Source organism: Argiope bruennichi, chromosome 10 (genome assembly GCF_947563725.1).
Source record: "Argiope bruennichi chromosome 10, qqArgBrue1.1, whole genome shotgun sequence".
In the NCBI taxonomy this organism is placed as follows: domain Eukaryota; kingdom Metazoa; phylum Arthropoda; class Arachnida; order Araneae; family Araneidae; genus Argiope; species Argiope bruennichi.
Window position 1 is genome coordinate 101,534,157 of NC_079160.1, and position 21,769 is coordinate 101,555,925.

The 21,769-nt window shown below is 27.0% G+C and overlaps 2 protein-coding genes across 5 annotated transcripts in view; both read left to right on the plus strand.

Annotated features, from left to right (window-relative positions):
* LOC129987901 (E3 ubiquitin-protein ligase UBR3-like) overlaps window positions 1–7,258 on the plus strand; it is a 73,233-nt gene extending 65,975 nt beyond the window's left edge. For all 4 annotated transcript variants that reach the window (XM_056095887.1, XM_056095889.1, XM_056095890.1 and 1 more), the window contains exons 29-34: window positions 2,421–2,550; window positions 2,635–2,732; window positions 4,159–4,322; window positions 4,442–4,549; window positions 5,949–6,068; window positions 7,125–7,258. In XM_056095887.1, the coding sequence (XP_055951862.1) occupies window positions 2,421–2,550; window positions 2,635–2,732; window positions 4,159–4,322; window positions 4,442–4,549; window positions 5,949–6,068; window positions 7,125–7,241 (737 nt within the window). In that variant the 3' untranslated portion in view covers window positions 7,242–7,258. The remainder of the gene's footprint in view (window positions 1–2,420; window positions 2,551–2,634; window positions 2,733–4,158; window positions 4,323–4,441; window positions 4,550–5,948; window positions 6,069–7,124) is intronic.
* Window positions 7,259–7,407: 149 nt separating this feature from the next.
* LOC129987673 (E3 ubiquitin-protein ligase UBR3-like) lies at window positions 7,408–20,472 on the plus strand. Its single transcript, XM_056095628.1, has 4 exons — window positions 7,408–7,599; window positions 12,374–12,583; window positions 14,744–14,883; window positions 16,463–20,472. Exons 1-4 carry the CDS (start codon window positions 7,408–7,410, stop codon window positions 16,578–16,580), a joined length of 660 nt encoding a protein of 219 aa, XP_055951603.1. The 3' UTR covers window positions 16,581–20,472.
* The last annotated feature ends 1,297 nt before the right edge of the window (window positions 20,473–21,769 follow it).

A 21,769-nucleotide genomic window follows, 5' to 3' on the forward strand; every position in this document is an offset into this window, starting at 1 on the left:
TATGATTAATTCTTTCATTTTATTTGCATTTAGTTTGGGATATTTAGTAATTATTGAAATAAATTTCTAAAACGTTCTTGATATAAAGAAAAATACAAAATTATTTTGACATTTTATTTCTTAATTTACTAAATCATATAATGTTTTTGTTGTCCTGTTAGAAAATATATATTATATAAATCATATAATGATATAATAATCATAATATAATATATAATAATATATAAGATAATATATAAATCATTTAATGATATAATAATCATAATATAATATATAATAATATATAAGATAATATATAAATCATTTAATGATATAATAATCATAATATAATATATAATAATATATAAGATAATATATAAATCATATAATGTTAGTTATCCTTATAGATAAAGGATTTTTTCCCCATTTCATCTAATCTTCATGTGACTTATTAAGTACACACTGACATGAAGTAAAATTTCTACATTAGAACAGTATTAATTTGATATGTGAAACTTTAGCAACATATTTGTTGCAATGAAACATAAAAGCAATTGAAATTTCATGAACAAATACAAAAGTTTACATATAAAATTATGTTCTGCAACTTCTTTCCAACAACCTGCAAGTGAACAAGTGCATGCATCCAATTTTACAAGCACAATATTGCACTTATTCAGTAAAATTGACAATAGTTGTGAGAGGGTTGGAGGAAAAGTTTCCTTGTAGTCCTGTTTTACAGATGTTAAATCATTGATAGATCTGATAACGATGTTGGCCATAATAGAATGGTAACAGGGTAGAATTTTCTTGGAGAATTAACAAGACTAAAAACACATAGCATTTCAGCAACAATACAAAATTTAATATTATCATGTTAGAATAAGCTTCAATTCATCCTATTCATGAGTACCCATTGAGTCTGCTAAGCATTTTGGTGTATCATTCTTCATCCAGGGTCATCGGGATAGTCATATGGAAAGTCCTGATGTCATATAAAATTTCTTCCTAAATCATAATGGTTAGAGCTTGACTTTTTATATTCATTTTGGAAAGTATGAGAAGTACTTGTCAAAAGCCCTCCATGTGATCTCTTTGCAATATTAGTTATAAATGAAGATATGGCTCTTGCCTCTATGATCACATTTGTTCAGATTTCCAGTTATTTCAATCACAGCATGGCCCAAAACTGCCTTGAAAATACCTAGAAATTAATAAAAAAACATGTTGCAGGATGTTTGCTATGGAGGCCATAATTCATGAAATGATTATTGGCCTAAATTGCTTCCTATTCAAATTGGCTTTGGTGTCCTGTGTATTCGTCGGTCTTTCTTTTCACTTACTTTCTGTGACAGATCATATCCTGGTTTCCTTTTTACAACTTTTGTTGCTATCAATTATGCACAGTTGTGAGATTGCTCTATTTTGACGGTGACTATTTTCAATTGCTTTGTTTTCTATGTAATTTGGCAAAATTATTAAAATTAATAATAATAATAAAAAAACCCCTTTTCCTTACAATCCCGGTTTATTTTTTATTTTTAGAATAATTTATTTGTATGTAATCTTCTGTTATTCTTCAAGGCATTTCAGTATACTCTTAATTCTTCCACATGTCTACAAATTTTGGCATCTATTACACATTCATCTTGGTGTGTGTGTTGGTAGGAGAGAAGTTTCTAAAAATGATTGTCACCCCTTTTTTTAATCATTTCTTTAATTAGACTACATAAAAAACGTAATATTGCTTGCAGATTCATCAAGTAATACCTTTATAGTGATGGTATTTTATCTTCTCCCATTGTATATCTTGAAATCACATTTATTTGCAAATTCCATGATCGATAGATGAATTTAAATTAAATCAAATGAAAATGAATCATCAGGAATTTATTCAAACTTGCATTCCTTTCTCTATAAAAAAAAAATTAGACTTCATTTCTGCAATTGTGTATCTGTAGATCTATTATTCCCTGTTTGTATTATGTATTATTTTTTTATCCGTTATGATTAAATCAAATTAAATTTATTTTTTACTGAAGTCAAGTTTCCCTTTTATTTTCAAAGATTATTTTTATTTACAGTAAGTTATTTTTATCTTCAATTTATATCAAAAAGGAAATGTCCCAACAAAATTATATTCCTTTGAATAGCTACTGTGGAAACTTTCAATAAAAAATTACAAAACTAGACTAAAATTTTGCAAATGATTGGTGATATATTAATGCTTTGGTAATATATTAATAACTTTATTATGATTTTGAATCATATGATGATCTAATTCTCCTCTTCTCTTTTTAATAATTATTTAAAAATAATTCATTGCTTAAACAAACTTCTGTCTATTCTTTTCATCTGAACTTGTAATAAATAACAATAATTTTTTGAAAGTAATGGAATTAATTTCATTATGCAATTTAGTTTCAATTTCTTTTCAACAGTTCCTCTATTGAATGTACTGTACTTGCACTCCAGACTTTTGTCCCAGACTATAGACAAGAGTCAACAAATGGACTATGCTGTAAAAGTATGGAGTCGCCTAACTGGTCAAATTCCTGCTGATCACAATTCGTAAGGACAGAAATAATTGTTTGTGCTTGAAAAACATCATAGCATATTTATCACAGATCTGATTATTATTATTTTTGATTTTAGGTTGACATATTTTGCTGTTGAAGTTCCTCTGTTCTTGAGAGACCCAGTTGCTGTTCTTTTGCAGATTATATTAACTCTACCAATAAATCTTGATAAGAGTAAGTTTGCATTACTGTAAAATTTTAATCTTTGGTTTTTATGCATTTTTTATATAATAAATACTGATCTAATATTTCTATCTATAGGCATGATAACATGTATTTTAATGATAATTTCTTTAGAAATGGATATTTCAAGCAGATTTTTAATAGTGTTATATTGATTGGAAAATAAATATGGTGTATATCATTGATGATAGTAGTAGATTTGCTCTGTTTTGGAAATCTAAAAAAATTAGTTTGTTTTAATAAATAAACATATATTAGTTATTTTTTAATAACTTAATAGTTATTTTATTAGTAATTTAATGCAAAAAGATGCCTTTCATGTTGTGTCTCCTTTACAACTTTTTAAAAATATGCATCGAAAAGAAATAGATATGGATTCTTTTGGTTTATCTATGCTTGAGTGTGCATAATAAAAAGCATTTCAAACAACAAAAATATTGTTTTTAATTCATTTATGCTGTATAGTTACGATATGCTCCAACAGAACTTATAAATGATATTTTTAAAAGTTCATATTTTTTAAAAATGGAATTCTGCAAAATTAGCTCCAAAAATGCATTTGCTCTATCTTTCTATCATCTTTTCGATTTTCTCCACCATTTCACTTTGTTTTAAGCTGGATGTGTTCGTTACCCTTGCCTCATAAATTTTCAACCTCGCATCAGACCCTGCTTATATTTTCTGCCCTGTTTAAATCCCTGCTTATTTCCATTTGGACATCGAGAAGTTCAATTTACTTTTACACCTTTTAGAGGTATGTCTGTATTATACTGCTTTTTTGTAAAAAAATTTTAATGCTGATTTATCCTTTTTCTTTTTAGTATTTTCAATGAATTTCGATTTTATTCTGCTTTTTTGTTTTTCATAAAATAATTGATGGTATATATTTAACAACCACCATTAGCTGTTTATGCGAAACTGAATGCACAATTTGTGAATGTCATGGCTATTATCCTTCATGATGAATAATATTTAATAATGTTTTTCCACGTTTGTTATTGAGCTTTGCTTTGCAATTATTCTTTGTATTCTCCAAATGCATTATTTTGGTATTTTTAAGCTGCATGTAAAATGTAGTTTGACTTATTTATACGTTTTTTTATTATAAAAATTTATATATACAAATTTGCATGCTATTTAAAATGTAGTAATAAATAGAAAGAAAATTTCTTTTTAGGAAATGATGAATTCTTTTTAATGAGAAATTTAAATTGGTTTGATGTCTATTTGACATATTAAAAATGAACTAAATCAGTGTGATTTCTAGATGAAAAAATAAAAAATTGTTTTAAATCAATAGAATTTTTTTGAAGATAAATGCCATAAATTGGAATGCTAGAACTATTTTTCCAATTCTGTTTTTAATTTTCTGATTTATATAATTTCCTTGATTTAATTGTTTTATTTTGTTTTTCAGGTTATTTCAGATGCGTGATTCAAGTTCTTTATAACTTCATATTAATTCAGTCATTAGTTCAGATAAGTTGTAGACTAAATAGTTCAAATAGAAATGATTTAAGTTTTAGGACTCTTCAGATTCTCAAGGATATTGAAGAGTGCCCTGATGGCGAGAAAAATGAAGTAAGTAAAATATTTATAAAACACAGAACTGATAATCTTGCATATCAAGTTAATTAGTTTAGAATCTTTTGAGTATGAATGTCCCATTGATAATTCATTTATTTGCTAATTCTGTATAGGAATTAGAAAGCAAAATGAAAGATACAAAAACTCTACTAGGATTTGTGATTGGTGGTTTAAAGTATAGTTGCCTTTATGTGGAAGATGATGAAATGGATTCATCAAAAGTAAGTTTTTTTCCCCTTATTAATTTTTCTTTCTTTCTTTTTTTTTGCCATATCATACTGAAAACCCTTTTTATTTTTGAATGTCAATATGACATATGTAATGATGTCTCTTAATCTAAATTCTAATTAATTCCCTAATTTTTGTCTTAATTTAGCCCATATTAACTTTATTCTAAAATTTCTCTTATTTCCTGATCCAATTCCCATGTTTTATTTAATTGATTTTACATACGTTCTATAAAACTGCTCACTTCAGCATTTACTCACGCTCTAAGTGAAGGAATAAAAATCCTTAATTTCCTAAATCTACACGTGTCAAAGAAATCCCTATAAAAATCCAATTCTAAAACCACTGAAGGTAAACATTTTGTTTTCTTCTGCTCTTGTGTCATTATGTAGACTGACCACTTATTCTTTTTGCACTTTCAGACATGCAGGTACGTGCGCACACACTCACACAGCAAGATTTTTCATTCAATCTTCAATCTTTCTTCCATTCAATAAAATTGTCTTTTTTTTGGATTCTTCATTGATATGAATATATATGCAATAGTTTTTGTTTATAATGATATTGAATGCAGGGATCATGATTTTTGTTTGTTTGCCAGTTTTGATAATTATTACAAAAATATTGTTATTGTTATACAAATATAGCATTTGTGAAGTATTATTTAGCTGTTTGAAATGTTAGCTTCCAAGACTTAACTGAAAATTGTATTTGCGTTGACATCAGTTTTAATGTGTTCATTATGTTTTAATTTTCTTTAAACTGAAATTTATCAACTTCAACTGAAAATGTCTTATCAGAGATGAATAGAAAACTTGTCATTGATACTTTCATCCATTTTCATGTCATTGAAACTTTTAGTTGGGGGGAAAAAAGATGTTGACAACAGAAATAATACATGTGATAGAGATTTTATGCTGTAGTATATTTTTAAATTTGCATCTTTTAATCTTCAATTATTTATAATAACTTTTTAAAGCAAAATATAAATAAAAGCGAATTATAACATTGCTTAATACATGTCCTTTTTTTTAAAACTTTTAATTTTCAGTCATGGTAATTTTTTAAACTATTGTAAGAATATATGCAAAAAAGAAATAGACTTAAAAATTAAAATAAAAATGAAAATGTGTTTTTTCTTGTATGTGACCTATATCTATAATTTGCATTTATATACAATTTTAATGCTGTTTCAATATTAGTAATTGCATCAAAAAATGTAAAGTACAAAAATTCTTAGAAGTTTACTTAATGTTAATTTTATCTAAAACTAGCAAATTTCTTATAAATTGTTAATATTTTGTTATAAAAATTATTTTGTTGAACTTGATTATTTCATAGTAATGGATGATTTTTGTTTTCAATTGATAATAGTATTTTCTTCTATTTTAGTGCATTTCTACTGTTGAAAATGATTGTTTAGAGAAGTTTGTACGTGAACATTGTTTACATTTCTTGAAGATAGCTGCTCTGCTTCAGAGCCATTTATTTGAAGAAAAAATTAACTTAAAAGTAAGGCTTTGTTTTGCTACTTTTTTAATTTGTAATTTTTATTCAAATGAATATTGCAAATAATTTCGATATTGAATTTTACTATCATCTTTAATATTGTTGCAAAGGTATGTGTAGAATAACATTCATCAAATCTGCCCGATTTTCATCTTCACTTTAAAAATTTTTAACATGATAATAATTATAGGTTGGTTTTAATATATGTAAATTTCATAATGTGACATGCATACTTAAAAATCAAACAAAATAAAATGTTTTAAAGGGAAGATTGCTGTACTAGAACTACCAGATTTAGTAGATTGTACTTTTTTAAGTACTAAAAAAAGGATGTTTTTCAAAGATTTTAATGAATTTTCAGAATTAGATTTTAAAGTAAAAATTAATTGAAATTTAAAAATTTCCTCTCAATAACTTTGAAGCAAATTATGTTGCAAATTCATATTTGCATTATTTTAAACTTAAAATCTCACTAGCAGGCAGGTCAAGCCAAAACTCAATTTGGTTTGCCTCATCTGTATAGTTATTGGGTAAAATATAACTTATTAATTAAAAAAAGTATATCTAAATTGTAGACAGAAGTAATAAAAGTATCATATATAGACTGTTAGCTTTTTATTGCAAATGAAATTGTTATATTTTTTAATTATGAAATACCTATATTTCGCTTTATTTTTCTAATATGAATTTTATTGTTATGTTGTAATTGGGAATACTTCAAAATAATTATTTTTCCATCAATGAATTGATAATTTTTTTCCCAATAAAAAATGTAAACACACTTTTTAATTGTCATGTGCAGAGCAAATGTGATATTTATAACAGGAACCTTGTTTTGAATGTGATATGAATACTGTTAACTGATTGATTTTATTTATGTATCCCAATAGAATCTTTAAAATTAAATTTTATAATTAACTTGTCAAAAAAAAAGCCTGATTTTATAATATATTTTATTTTGAAAGTTACCTAACACTTAATATGAAAAATAGCGAAAAGGAAGAATACTGAATTCCTTGACTGAAAATGAAATGAATGAAAATAATGATTTTATTTCAGGCTGATGATGATGAATTTTATTTCTTCTGTCACTTCCTTGGATTAAGTAATTTGCCCAGAACTGAATTTACAGCTGCATCTAGCATAGAGTGGACTGTGAATACTGTTACTGATTGATTTTATTTATGTATCCCAATAGAATCTTTAAAATTAAATTTTATAATTAACTTGTCAAAAAAAAGCCTGATTTTATGATATATTTTATTTTGAAAGTTACCTAACACTTAGTATGAAAAATAGAGAAAAAGAAGAATACTGAATTCCTTGACTGAAAATGAAATGAATGATTTTATTTCAGGCTGATGATGATGAATTTTATTTCTTCTGTCACTTCCTTGGATTAAGTAATTTGCCCAGAACTGAATTTACAGCTGCATCTAGCATAGAGTGGACTGTTTCTGATCCGAGGGATTTGATTAGAACGTGGTGTGATGACTATATTAACTTTATTAATTTATCTGTGATTGCTGCCAGGGTAAGTTTCTTTTGTCCTTTAAAATAATTTAAACAATCTATCTAATATTTGGAACACAGTTTCAAATCCATAATTGTACTAATATTGCTCTAATACTTAATATTATTTAGCTTCACGTGTTTCCAATGAAATCTATTATCTTGTCTTAAAACAGGGATTTGTTAGGAAAAACAAAGGTGCTTTCCCTCATTAGAAAATAAAACTGGGATTTTTTTTTTAGTTTGCTTGTAATGTTGTGTATATTAAATTTCCCTCATAATAAATGAACCTGCTCATCATAGATGTTGCAATATAGTAGAACTAAAAAGTAACTTTAACTACAGATGGTAGCAACATTTGATGTGAGCATTATTTAATATGATATCATGAGTGAAGTAAAATGTTGTGATTGGTAGTATGCGTGAAATGAAATCTTGATTTCGTAGGGACTGAAAATTTGCATTAAGACAAAAAAAAAAAAAAAAAAAAACTACTGATGTAATACTCAGGGGTGTTTGTGCTCAGAGGATTTTGAACTTCGATACCCGGAAATTCCGGGGATCGTCGTTCAAAAGGAAGTAGGAATAATAATGAATTATTTATTTTGATCTGGGTAATTTTGTTTGCTTTGAAAGCAGAAAACGCAAGGTCAGTGTGTGTGGTGAAAACTTTTCCTTTCTTTCTCCAAAGGCAGTGATAATGCGTGAAAAGGGGAAAAAAACATCTTTTTTGTTCTTTCCTTATTGCGAGTTATGACTCATTCCCCCAGTTCTCGGACATTCTCTTCTGGATTCTTTTTGGCAAGTAGGCGCGGCAGAAAAAAAAGGGAGACTTCGTTCGACCAGATGTGCGATCACGTGACCTGGGTTCAAAGGTCTTAATTTTGCAAAAAAAGTAATTCATTGAACTTTCATAATTAGGTCATTCAATACTTCATAATTGTAATTTTTCATTTCTCTCTCCCCCCCCCCCTTCTCGAAACTCCAAAATGTCCGTAGAAGTTTCAGGGGATTTTTTGGGGTCCCACAAACACCCCTGAATACTACTGGCTGTAAAAGAATTAATATTTAGCATGTGACATTTTAATAATTACTTTCTCATGTACAAATTGTACCTAGAGAAAGTATTATAATCATTCAAGATTTTGAAGAATATCTATGCTCCACACCTCAATGAATATGAAAAATGCACTTTTGGAATTATGTTAATCTTTCATCAGTCTGTCTGTGAATGATTATAATACTCTGTGAATGCAATAACTCAAATATTTTTTATATGGAATTTACACCAAATCTGTAGATTTCTACCAAGTTCAAACTTGTACACCAAATTTAATTTATAAAGATAAAATTGGATACACAGGTTTAACATCTAAATTCTAGATCTATATCAAATTTTGAGCAAAATCCGTTAAGGGTTTGACCACTTGTTAATTTATACTTTTGCATGAATGTAAACAGAAAAAAGAAATGACTTAAATAAATAAAATTTGGTGCATGATTGTATGACTATAATTGTAGCTATGTATTAAATTTTGGTAAAAAAAAATGTCAAAAATACATATTTGATTTTTGAGTGCTTTTGCATACTAACTACTTGTAAATTTTTTATCATGTATATAAATACCTGAAAAGTAAAGTGTCAGAGATATACTCAAGTGTCCACATGCCAAAAATTGCATTCGAAATCATGATCATTCTGAATGGTCATGACCAAATTCAGTAAAAAAAAGTTAGATTCAGGCAATTCTATATTTCATAACTACAGTACACTCGCGAGTATCCTACCTAATGTGGTGGAAAGATAGATTGGATAACAAAAATACTGCATTGGTTGGAGTTCTATGAGCTCAATTTCTTTGTACACCAATACCAGAAGGCAAAGTGTTTAGACAAAACTCATCATAATACATATTTTCTCACTTCTTACTGAATACTAAGTCCTCCAATTATCACAAACCAAGTGGAGTGTGAATGCTGCCTGGCGAATCATAGAAGTAGTTGCCATTTTTTGCTGTTACACCAGAGTTTACTTGCTGTATAGTGTGCAATTTCTCCTAAATAGTCACCACTACTTTTTTTTGGTTAACATCCATTTTGAAATCTTCATGGTCATACACTTAACATTAATCATACCCCAAGAATAATTTACGAATAATGTGTGTACTGTGCAGTTGTAATCAGGATCAATTGAGCAACAATAGAAGTCTATTACACACTGACAAAACAATGAGTAATGGACAGAACACTGCTCTTTTTCTGCCACAACTTGTATTTTTCCACAATATATAGGAGGAGCTTAGCTGAAGTCTGCTTCCAATGTCTTGGCAATGTTGCAAATGTAACTCCTTGCCTTCCTCATTTAATTTTAACAGAAGAAAGATAGGCCGGATAATCGCGAACCAAATACTTGGGAGTGTACTGTATTGTTCACCATTGTCATATTTAACCCCTTACCTGCCGCGGATAACTTGCGAGATTCGGTATCCAATGTCACGTATATATATACGTATATAGTTGCGTGACGCCTGGGGCAGTTAACACATTGACTTAGGGAGACGTATACAGGGTGTTACCGAATTCGACCGACAAATTCAGGGGGGTGATTCAGAGGGACATCAAGGGATAAAGAATCACCATACAACATGGGGTCCCAAACGGCGTTTAGGGGATGAAAAGCACAAAAATATAAGGAATCGGCAAACTTTTGGAAACTGTAAAAAATTAATAAAAAAATAACAAAAGATGTTTCAACTATGATGTTTTTTTTTTTTTTTTTAAACTGAAAGCACATTCTTAAAGGCAATTTTTTATGTGAGTAACATGCGGATTTGATGAACCAGGGGTCGTCAATTATTGAAAACGAAAAAGTAGTTTAGAACCCTTATCTGCAAAAATATTAAAACTTTAAGAAAAATAAAAGCTTGAAAATATAAGGAATTTTTTACTCTTAAATTTGATATAAGTCTGTAGTGTGAAAACTGAGGAGGTTTTAAGATATTCAAGAAAAACTAAAATGTTTGCCGGGACACATCGCTGCAACATCAGTACCAATGTTTACAGAAGGTGTTGCAAAATTCTATTGAAAAATTCTGATGAGTAATAGTAGGCATCAAGGCGATAAGAATTTTCAAAGAAATATAAACTCACAAACGACGTTGAAAATTTATTTGCTGGAATACAGATACAGCATACATTTAACAGACATGTCTGTGCAATGTCTGTTAAGAAAGAAGAGGATGAGAAACTTTTATAAAAATTGCTCAATGTTGCGGCCGCGAAGGTCATTACACAATCAACACCGACGTTTAAAGGACCACCGGACGCGCTCAAACATACCAGGTGTGCTTGCGATTTCTCCAGCAGAGACGACGAGCCGTGCTACGAGATCTTTCAATGTATCCAAAGGTGTCTGATAAACAAGAGATTTCATATGGCCCCAGAAGAAGAAATCCAAGGGATTAAGGTCCGGGGAACTTGGAGGCCAAACAACAGGTCCACCATGTCCAATCCACGTCCCAGGATATGTATCATCTAGTTAGTTACTCACAGAATTCAAAAAATGCGCTGGTGCACCACCATGCATTAATCACATGTTCTGTTGTGCATGATCGTAAATTAAATGCATATCCGCATATTCGTCATTCGTGAAATCTAACATGTTGTTTACGAATGAAACTTATCGACTATCAATTCTGCACTGCTCTTTAATGAATATAAGCTGCTTTTATATTCCTCGAACCATCAATTCTGCAGTGACTGCAGCTTTTATATTCCTCGAACGCATGGAAAATTTAGATAAGAGAAAACTTCTGCTCAACTACCTTGTTCCAAATCCTTGCATTCTTAGGGCCATTCTCTTCGATGTCTGTTTTTGCGATTTTCACAGAAAAAACGTCTCCTGCGACCCTATCTTTTATGATAATTTTTAATCTCTTTAATGCCTACTATCATTTCTCTAAATTTACCTTTCGAATTTGGCAACACCCTCTGTAAACATCGGTACCGATGTTGCAGCGATGTTTCCTTAATTTTTCTTGAATATCTTAAAACCTCCTCAATTTTCACACTACAGTGTATATTTTATACAGTACTTGTATAAAATTCCTTATATTTTCAAGCTTTTATTTTTCTTAAAGTTTTGTATTTTTGCAGATAAGTGTTCTAAACTAGTTTTTCGTTTTCAATAATTTACGACCCCCTGGTCCATCAAATCGGCATGTTACTTACATTAAAAATAGCCTTCAAGGATGTGCTTTCACTTAAAAAAAATGCATAGTTAAAACACCTTTTGGTATTTTTTTTATTAATTTTTTACAGTTTCCAAAAGTTCGCCGACTCCTTATATTTTTGCGATTTTCACCTCCTAAACGTCGTTTGGGACCCCATGTTGTACAGTGATTCTTTATCTTCTTGATGCCTCCTGTCACCATTCTGAATTTGTCGGTCGAATTCGGCATTTATGTAGTTGCATCTTGCGGCAATATTAAATACAATTTTTGTTAAGAAAAAGCTGCTGAATCCAGTCTAAAACATAATTATGTTACAATTATTTTGGACTAGAAATTCAAATCACTTTTTTTTTTTTTTTGGTTATGAAGAAAATGGTATTTTCTAATGAATATGTAATATTGCTATTGTTTTCTTTTACAATTGTTATTTTTTTCTCTTCTTGTTAATGTTATTTTATTCTAAATAAAAATTAAATATTATATTTTATTTTGTGTTCGTTATAGAAAAATAGAGTGTTAAGGTTCTGCTTGTTCTGTATATGAAAATAATATTTCTGTTTTCAGGGATTACTGCAGACTCACATTAAGTGGTATCCTCCAACTTTACTTTTGCTTCCTCATAACTATGATGACATCTTCAAATATTATCATAAGAAACCTTGTATTGTGTGCCATAGTGAACCAAAAGATCCTTCACTGTGTTTAATATGTGGAACTATGGTTTGTTTGAGGGAAAATTGTTGTCGTCAACTGGCTCATTATGAAGCTGTTTCAGTAAGTATTCTGAAAGTATTTGTTCAAGTTTATTATTTGTAACTTAAACCTGGAGTTTATTATATATATTTTTTACAGAAATTTATGAGTTCAGCCTTTCTTTAATGAAAATGTTTTTTAAAAAAATAAAATTGGCAACTTAAAATGGCAATGCATAAATATTACTATAATAGTTTCTGCTATCATTCAAAAGATAATTTGGCCCATTATTATTTGCCTTCATCAGAGTAAACTGCTTTTTTTTTGTTATTATATGATGTCTATTATATCACTGATTTTGCAGTTATGTGTTCATAGATGATAACTTCATCTAAATATAAATAAATTATATGCACATAATATATAACTCTGTAAATATTAATTATCTTATTTAAATATTCATTCTTATACAGATGCATAATTATTTGGACTTCTTTAACTTAAAGTCCTTTAATTTTATTAATTATGGCTTCCTGTCATGTCTCTTCTAATATATGGAATATTCAGATTATGCATTTGACAGTAGTGCACTAGATTAAAGAATTGGAGTAACTTAGAGTTTGTAATCAAAAACAGAACAGTTTAATAGAGATGCTTAAAATTTGTTTGCTACAACAGGCATGTGCGATGTTGCATGGAAGTCACTTCCTCATGGCATGTTTTGTGAGTTGCTCCTGTATATAAAGAGGGTGGGCACTTTTTGATCAGAAAAGTTAATCTTAATTTTCCATCTCTGATTCCATGATATTACCTATGTTCAGTATACTGATATTAATTTAATTGCCTTCTCACTATGTATTTGAGTTATAATCGAAAGTAAGGTTAAGTTAATATTGTTTTGATTTAAGGTATAACATTTCCACACTTTTGTTTTCCAAAATTTAAAATGTTCATATAGTTTGCAAATTTTGTTGTTGCTTCCTGCAAATTAAGTTTAAATATTAATTAATTTAATGGGTTTCCAATGATTTAGACTTTTTCTCTATGAACTGTTAACATAAAGAACTCTCTATAAATTTAGTATTCTTTCTATTAAGGGGATGGTGAACTCTATTAAGCACTTTTGCAAATTCACTTAGGTTTATGAAATTTATGCTCATGTATTAAAATATAAACACATCAAATTCCTTAAAAAAACTTTTTAAAATGAAATTTATCATTTTTAAAAAATTAAAAGTTATGTATTTTTTAAAAATTTGAAAATATTCCAGGTGACCTAATTTTTAATTATTTTTTCTTATTACCCAATATAAATTTATTTAGAACTAAATTGTGTATGATTTTGTAACTCCAATTAAATGTTAATTTTTAGAAATATTTTTATGCATACTTATTAAATTTTCATAAGAATTTTATTTTTTTCTGAACTGAAATTGACTTTTAACTATCTAAAAAGCCTCAAAATATAAAACACATAGATAATAACTTTTAATGTTTAATCAAAATATTTCTTATCAATTTTATTTAATTTTCTCAAAAATTAAGGAATGGACACCTGGAACATTTCAAAGATATTTAAATTTCATTACAATATCATTTTGCAAAAAGTCATTAAAATGTATTCTAGGCCTTTCAAATATTCATTTTATTGAACAATACATTTTATGACACCCTTTTAGTTGAACATAAACTTTTCTTTTGGTGATGAAACAATAAAAATAAAATTTCATATTTTTGCTTATTTCAAAATCCACTGTCCATTTAACAAAATGATCTTTCGAAAAGTGAAAGCAGGGTAATAAATACTACTTATTCTTAATTCAGAATAAATTTATTTATGTAATCATGATCAAAATGTTTGTTGCATAGAATACCAATCAGCAACATGCCTACTGATGACATTATGGAATAGTGTGATATCAAATCATGTTTATATGTTTTTTTGGAATGATAAAAAACAATAACAATGAATAATGTTTTATAATTTTCTTTTCTCAATGAGCATATGATATTCTCCCCCCCCCCCCCAACGTAACTCATTAACTCATTTTGCTAAAGTTCTGAAAAGAAGTATATTAAGAGCTATTGATGGTAATTTAAGAAAAGAATGTTGATCAGTATGTTCGTAATTGTTAAATTTTTTTTTAAAAATCAAATTTTAGTTTTGTTTTTTTATACATGATGACCCCCCCCCCCAAAAAAAAAAAAATCAATTCTTCAATCTTAGAATTTTTTTTATAGCATTCTGTCACTTGTGGAGCAGGCACTGCTATTTACCTTGCTGTTAACTCGTCAACTATTATTGTGATCAGAGGTAAACGAGCCTGTCTTTGGGGTTCAGTATATCTCGACAGCTATGGAGAGGAAGATAGGGATTTGAAGTATGTAATTTACTCTTTTTTAATAAATATTTTTTTTGTGTGTGTTTTAATCATAACAGATGTATACTGCCAATTATTTGGATTATAATTTTGAAGTTACTTTAAATTATGATTTTATTTTATTAAGAACTTATGACATTATCTTTCTCTTCTAGAATATTTTGAGGTTGAATAACATGAGTTTGTAAAATCATACACATTTTCCCAATATTTAATGGAGGTTTTCATGTCAACATGTTTTTTTATGTAATGTAGATCAAAAAGTCAAAATGATTTTGCCCCAGTTTTTTTAGTAACATGAAATGATTAGATTTATTTTATTTTTTATGCATTTTAATATACTTTTAGTAACTAATTATAAACTGAAAATGTTGCCATTTAGAAACAAATTCTTAAGGGAAAATTGAAATCCGTTCTATTCTTATTATACCAAACATATTACAGAAATAAGTAATTTAAATATAGAAATGTGTGTTACAGGAAGCAGTTACATAACATTTTATATGACTCAAGAGATTACAGACTTAATGTTCTATTTAATGACTATTAATGGCATTTTTTTACAAATGCTGCTTTTAAAAGTGAAAAAGAAAAATTAGTTCTATATATTGCCATCATTAGATATTAATTCTTTGCTATTAGAAAATAAAAGTTGACTATTATAAATTTATGTTTACTTATAATTTTACCCTTCATGCAAATGATTTTGAGGTCAAAAGTTAATATTCTAAAAACATTTTACAGAATGGGGAAAAGATTTTTTGAAAAGTGTGTAGAGTTCCATACATGGCAGTGGGAGAAAACTGAATATGCTAATATTAAATTTAATATATTAACATTATTTCTTTTTTAAAATAAGAGATATATCCTAGCCTCTCTTATTCATCGAGCAAATTCCATTTTATCCTATATTACTCAGGAAAGCACAAAGGTTGGCATTTGCTTCCGTAAAATTGATTAGATCATTATTTAATATTGATTTAACATTATTTTAGATCATAATTTAACACCAATTTTAGTATCTGTATATTAAGAATTCAATCTTTATTACAGAAATGGTAACATGCTCACTAAGAGTACTTAATGTTGTTAAAATATATGCGTGTATAAACCCTGTTACTAAAATCAATAAAGTGTCATAAAATTGCTTCAAAATTGATTAAAAAATTACTAAAATTTTTTTTAAAAAAGCAGGGAATTAAGTTTGTTGAAGTAATTTTTGAATTTTAAATTGTGTTTATGTGTGTTTTATTATACTCATAAGTTATTGAAGCAAAACATTAAAATTTCAGTCAACTTTTAATTAAAAATTTAATTAAAATCTTCAAAATGCTGAACAAGCACCTTACTATCAAGATGTATGAGTATCAAAAATGTGCCGAATTTCGAAGCTCTAGTTCTAGCAGTCTGCTCTATTGAACATTTTGAACAATTTTTTTTTTTTTCATTATTTTTTGTCACTTCACACAGTTTTCAAAAACATTTTCTATAAACATTAACATGTGAACGAAAATTTATTCATTTAATGAAATATATGTTATTTGACTCTAAAATTTACATGACTTAAAATTTGTTGCAGGCGAGGCAAACCATTATTTCTCAGTGAAGAACGATATTCATTACTCCAACAACAGTGGATCAATCACAGCTTCGATCATACCAACAAGAGATGGGTCTGGCATAAGGACAACTTATAACGTTAATTTTATGTATATTTGTAAATTCCTGCCTAAAGATATGAAGCTCTGGTATACAGAACTTTTGTATTATAAACTTGTTTCTTTCTATAATTACAGAAGGACTCAATACAGCCACCCTGGGTTGGACTGCTAAATAATAAAAATAAAAGAACTTTTCTTTTGTGAATTTGAATGAAATTATAGGTTGTTGTTTGTTTAAAAGATTCATTTGTTTCTGAAGTAATGGTTTTTATCAAAAGATGAATTGTAAACATAATTTTTCCTTGTTTTAATCTGCATTAAAAAGTGCTCACTTTCATTGATTTGTTGTCTGAAACATTTTATCCTTTTAATTAGAGAATATTGAATCTTATAAATGAATATAAATCTGTGAACAAATATATTTTACTTTATAATTATTTTTGATTTAAATTGATAAAAACACATAATTTTTTTTCCTTCTTGGTTTTAAAATAATGCACTTATTTTTCATAATTAGGATCTTTATCTTTGTACTAGTGATGCAATAGTTGTTTTCCTACAGATTACTTTCAATTTCAGATGGTGGTGCTTAAAAAAAAAAAGCGTAATCTTAGAAAATTAAAAACATTGCACTATTTTATGGATATGTTTTATTCTTTTCTAAATGTGTTCTTGCTTATATTTCTTTAAGTGCCAAAAACTTATTAGAAAAATCAAACTTTTTATTAATTCGAATTTCTTTTCTACAACTTTTTGTTGAATCGTTGCTATGCATCATTTTATAGCAAGGACTTTAAGTTCCAGTTTTAGTATCATTATTATTTATTACTCTGAATCAGTACGATAGTAATTTATAATATTTCATAAACTATAGTCTGGCTTTTGCATTTATGAACTGCATATTTTTTTTAAAAAAAATTTAATGTATTTTTTCTGTTAAAATACATAAACATTGAAATGGCCAGAATGTCAGTTTTTTTTTTGTGTGTGAAATATTTTCTTAAAATACATAATTTCAAATAAAAAAAATTATGCAGACGATTTCTTATTGATATAATTTTTGTGCATTATTTTCTTTTCTTTATTTACAGTAATTGAAAACAATTTTAATTCATAAATTCTAATTTCCATTTTCCATTCAAACCTATTTTCAAAGCTTCATTATGATAGATAATTTTAGATTAGATAATTTTTTTCTCCCTTTACATGAAATGATCTGATTTTGCATTAAAGTCTGACAAATCTTTTATTTGGATTGATTTTTCCTTGCAAAGATATTTTCTTTTATTTCATTGTTGATAAAATGAAATTAAAATTTTATTGTAAAAAGTTCTGCTTACTAATAATTAGCAAAAAAATGTAAACTTTTAACTAAATTACTAAAAAAATTTCAATGTCATAGGTGTTTTCAAAAATGTATGCACACTTTGAATAATTATTATCTGAGGAAGTAATAATATACTTCAAAGTTTTATAACATTTGTAAATACCAATGTTGTGCTAATTTACTGAAATGGTCAAAATAATTATTATTATCTAGGCACACAGATGGTATAGAGAAATGGAAACAGCAAATATTAATAAATAATAGCCATGATAATAAGTTGAATTCTCTTTCAAAGTTTATTTTCAACTTTTGGCTATTCTTAAGCATATTGACTGCTGGGTATTTTTCTTAAAAGAAGACTAAATGATTCAATGCATTAATTCCAATGATAAATAATATATTTTTTTATTCAATTGTGTTATGAATGTGCAGTTAAAAAATATTTAAATTACTGAAATGGTCAAAATAATTACTATTATTATCTGAGCACACAGATAGCATAGAGAAATGGAAATAGCAAATGTTAATAAATAATAATCACTGTTAATAAGTTGAAATCTCTTTCAAAGTTTATTTTCTTGTGGCTATTCTTAAACATTTTGATTGACAGGTATTTCCCTTAAAATGAAATAAAGGTATTCAATGTATTGATTCCAATGGTAAATAATATATTTTTCGATTCATTTGTATTATGTATCTTTGAAGCCTTTTAAATAATTATTTATATAATAATTATTCAGTGTGTGAATACATTTTTTAAGGAAAATTTACATATAGTGAATATTAATTTTTTTCTTTCATATCTTATGAAAAACATTAAACAGATTGTTATGAGCTGATGCTTATTTACAATGAATGGATTTGGTTAATTTGAAATATAATGGGTGCTTGTTTTCATCTTCCATTAAACAATAATTTTGTATTAAAATTCTATAGAATTTGTTGCTTTCATTGTAACATTCATAAAAATCATTCAGTGATAAACAGTATGGAATTTTCCTGACGAATTACAAAACAGTATTTCTCTTTCACAACATGACAATTTAGGTCTTCCTTTTATAACAGTTTTTGGTGCTAAAATAAAGTTAAGCAGCCTTCAACATAATGTAGTGATATGCATTCCATGTTTGTTCTATTTTCATTATTTATTTAATTGGATATATAATTTAGATGATGGAAATTTCTGCATGATTAAATTGTTTATCAGAATCAGTTTATGTTGGAAAAAAAATCACTATTTATTGAAGCAATAATGTAATTTGTTCTGTGCTTTGTTTTTGACCTTGGAAACAAGTGATGATATACAGTGTGTCTTTCATTAAAGATGCAAATGATAACCTGCTGTTTTGTACTTATTTATTAATATGACTTAGTAATTATGTCTTAAATACAAAATGCATGCATAAAATAGTGTAGAAAGTAAATCTGCCTCAGTTTCTCTCGTTTTTTCTTTTTTTTTCTTTCTTTTTTTTAAATTGGGAAATGTGCATTTGTGAGTTTTGATGGGTAAAAAAAAAAAAAAAAAAAAAAGAAAGCAATTATTATTATAATTTAAATAATGTAAAAAATTATCTTATTTATTCTGTAAAAATCATTCTTTAAAAAATGCTGTAAAAATTATTATTATTGCTTCTGCAGTAATTATGCAATCAAGTACTTTGAAAACACCATTAATTGTGCTTGGTTATGCCATCAAACTGCTGCATTCAATAAGGGGAAAATTGTTTTGTAGGCATACAGGTAGTTGGAAACTAATGATTATATTGGTGTAAACTGGCAGACATTTTTCTTTAATTCATATATTTTTTTTTCTATTATAACTAATAATTTAGAAAGTACAAAAAAAAAAAAAAATCAGATTATTGTTATTAAATCTTTTCTTGAAATTTTATTTTGATAATTTTTATTTGATTATTTCATAAACTGTAATATGATGCAATGTTTTTAAGGCTAGTTTTTGGTGAAAACAACTTGGAATATTTAATAGTTTCATCTGTTATTATTATTGAGTTACTATGAGTCAAGAATAGAGATTAATTCTCCATTCTTGAGAATCACTTTTGATTCTTCATGACTCTTTTGATTCTGAAGAGATTTTTGAGAATCTCTTTTGGAAGGCATGTCTGGAAATTTGTTGGATTTCCCCATATTTTGAATTTTATAGACTTTTTAAATCTCTTTATATTAAAATAAATATTAATTTAACAACACATCTGATCAGACAATACTTTTTAGATGGTAATTGCCGTCTTTCAAATGTTCTGAATTTCTTTCAAGAAAGAAACATTTTGGAAAAAAATTAAAACATTATTATTATGATAAAGATTATAAAAAGTATATCTGCAATTTAAATTTCTATAATCTAGGGAAAAGTATAAATTCTGAGCATTTTGAGTTTGATTAAAAAAAAAAAAAAATGAATGTGAAAAATATTTAAGAAATAACTCATACAAGAATTTTTTGAATTTGCAAGTCTACAAAAATTAAAGAATTAAGATTTCAAACTGTGTTTTCACAAATCTGTTGTTGAAGGAAAAATTCTAATCAAAATTCCAATTCAAAAAATCATTTGTAAACTCTTGTTGACTTATTCACCAAAAATTTATTTCAAAAAGAATTTATATATTCTTGTGCATTTTATGTTTATTAGAAATGTAGTAGAGCTGCCAAATATTTTCTTTAAGTATTAAAATTAATAAAAAAAGAAACCGTTTTTAATTTTCTTCCTCTGTGAAACAATTTAAATCTCCATTTTTTATGAAATGCTTCAAACACCAAATAATAATAATTGTAATAATATGCAGTATATTGTAATTTTGATATGTATGCTTGTAGAAAGTAACCTTTTTTTTAGTGCTTAATTTGAATCATATATTCTTCCTGCTTTTGGAACTAGTCTTTCCACATTACATGTAGTTGCATTCTGTCCTGTATTTGAAAATCTTTCAAGCATTGTATAACATGTGACTTAGAATGACTTAGTTGGAAGTTATTTTTATAAAATTTTGTTAAGATGTGATTACTGTAAAAATAATTTATTGAAAACTGTAATATATAGAATATATATATATGTATGTGCACATTTTCCCACATTATCCTATCTGTAATATCTTATAGTTGAATTTTGACTTTATGAATTTTAATTCATGGATTGTTGGTTGAAAAAAAATTAAATTGATTATGTACAGATTTACTGAAATCTGATTTTTTCCCCTCTCCCCTTTTCTCTAAAAATGGATAAAATTCTTTAAAAAATGAACATTTATATAAATTATTTTTTCAGTATACTTATCTTAAAACCATTGTTCCATGCATAATAATTAATTTATATGCACTGCAAGATAACCAAAAATAATTGGTTCATGCCAAATGCATATGACTTTAAGATCTTTGTGTATCGGATTCATATGCAGTTAAAGTTATGATTTGGATGGATGGTGTGTAACAGAAATATAACTGTTTAGAATTACATGTTTTTTTATTTTTTTCATCATTATTCATCTATCTTGAAGTCATATGATTTGTTTATGTAACCAATAAAACAAATATGTCTGCTCATGTTTTGACGAAGATTAAAAGAATATCCGAATAAAACTTTGTTTTCATCTATTTAATATGTATTAATTTTGTATATTAAAACATGGATTATTTAGTTCTTATTCTAGGAAGTTGAGTTTTATTTAATTTTATCTTATTAGGGTTTTTTGTTATTTCTTATAGTTTTTTTTTAAAAAAAATCATTCTCGTAGCAATAAAATTTTCATAGAATAGATTTATATTTCTTTTAGAGGAAGAGAGAGGATTAAGTGGTTTTTATAAAAACCTTACTCATTTTTTAAAACTAATTCAACCTTTATTTTGCAAATGCTTTCAATAATAAATTATCTTTTAAAAAAAT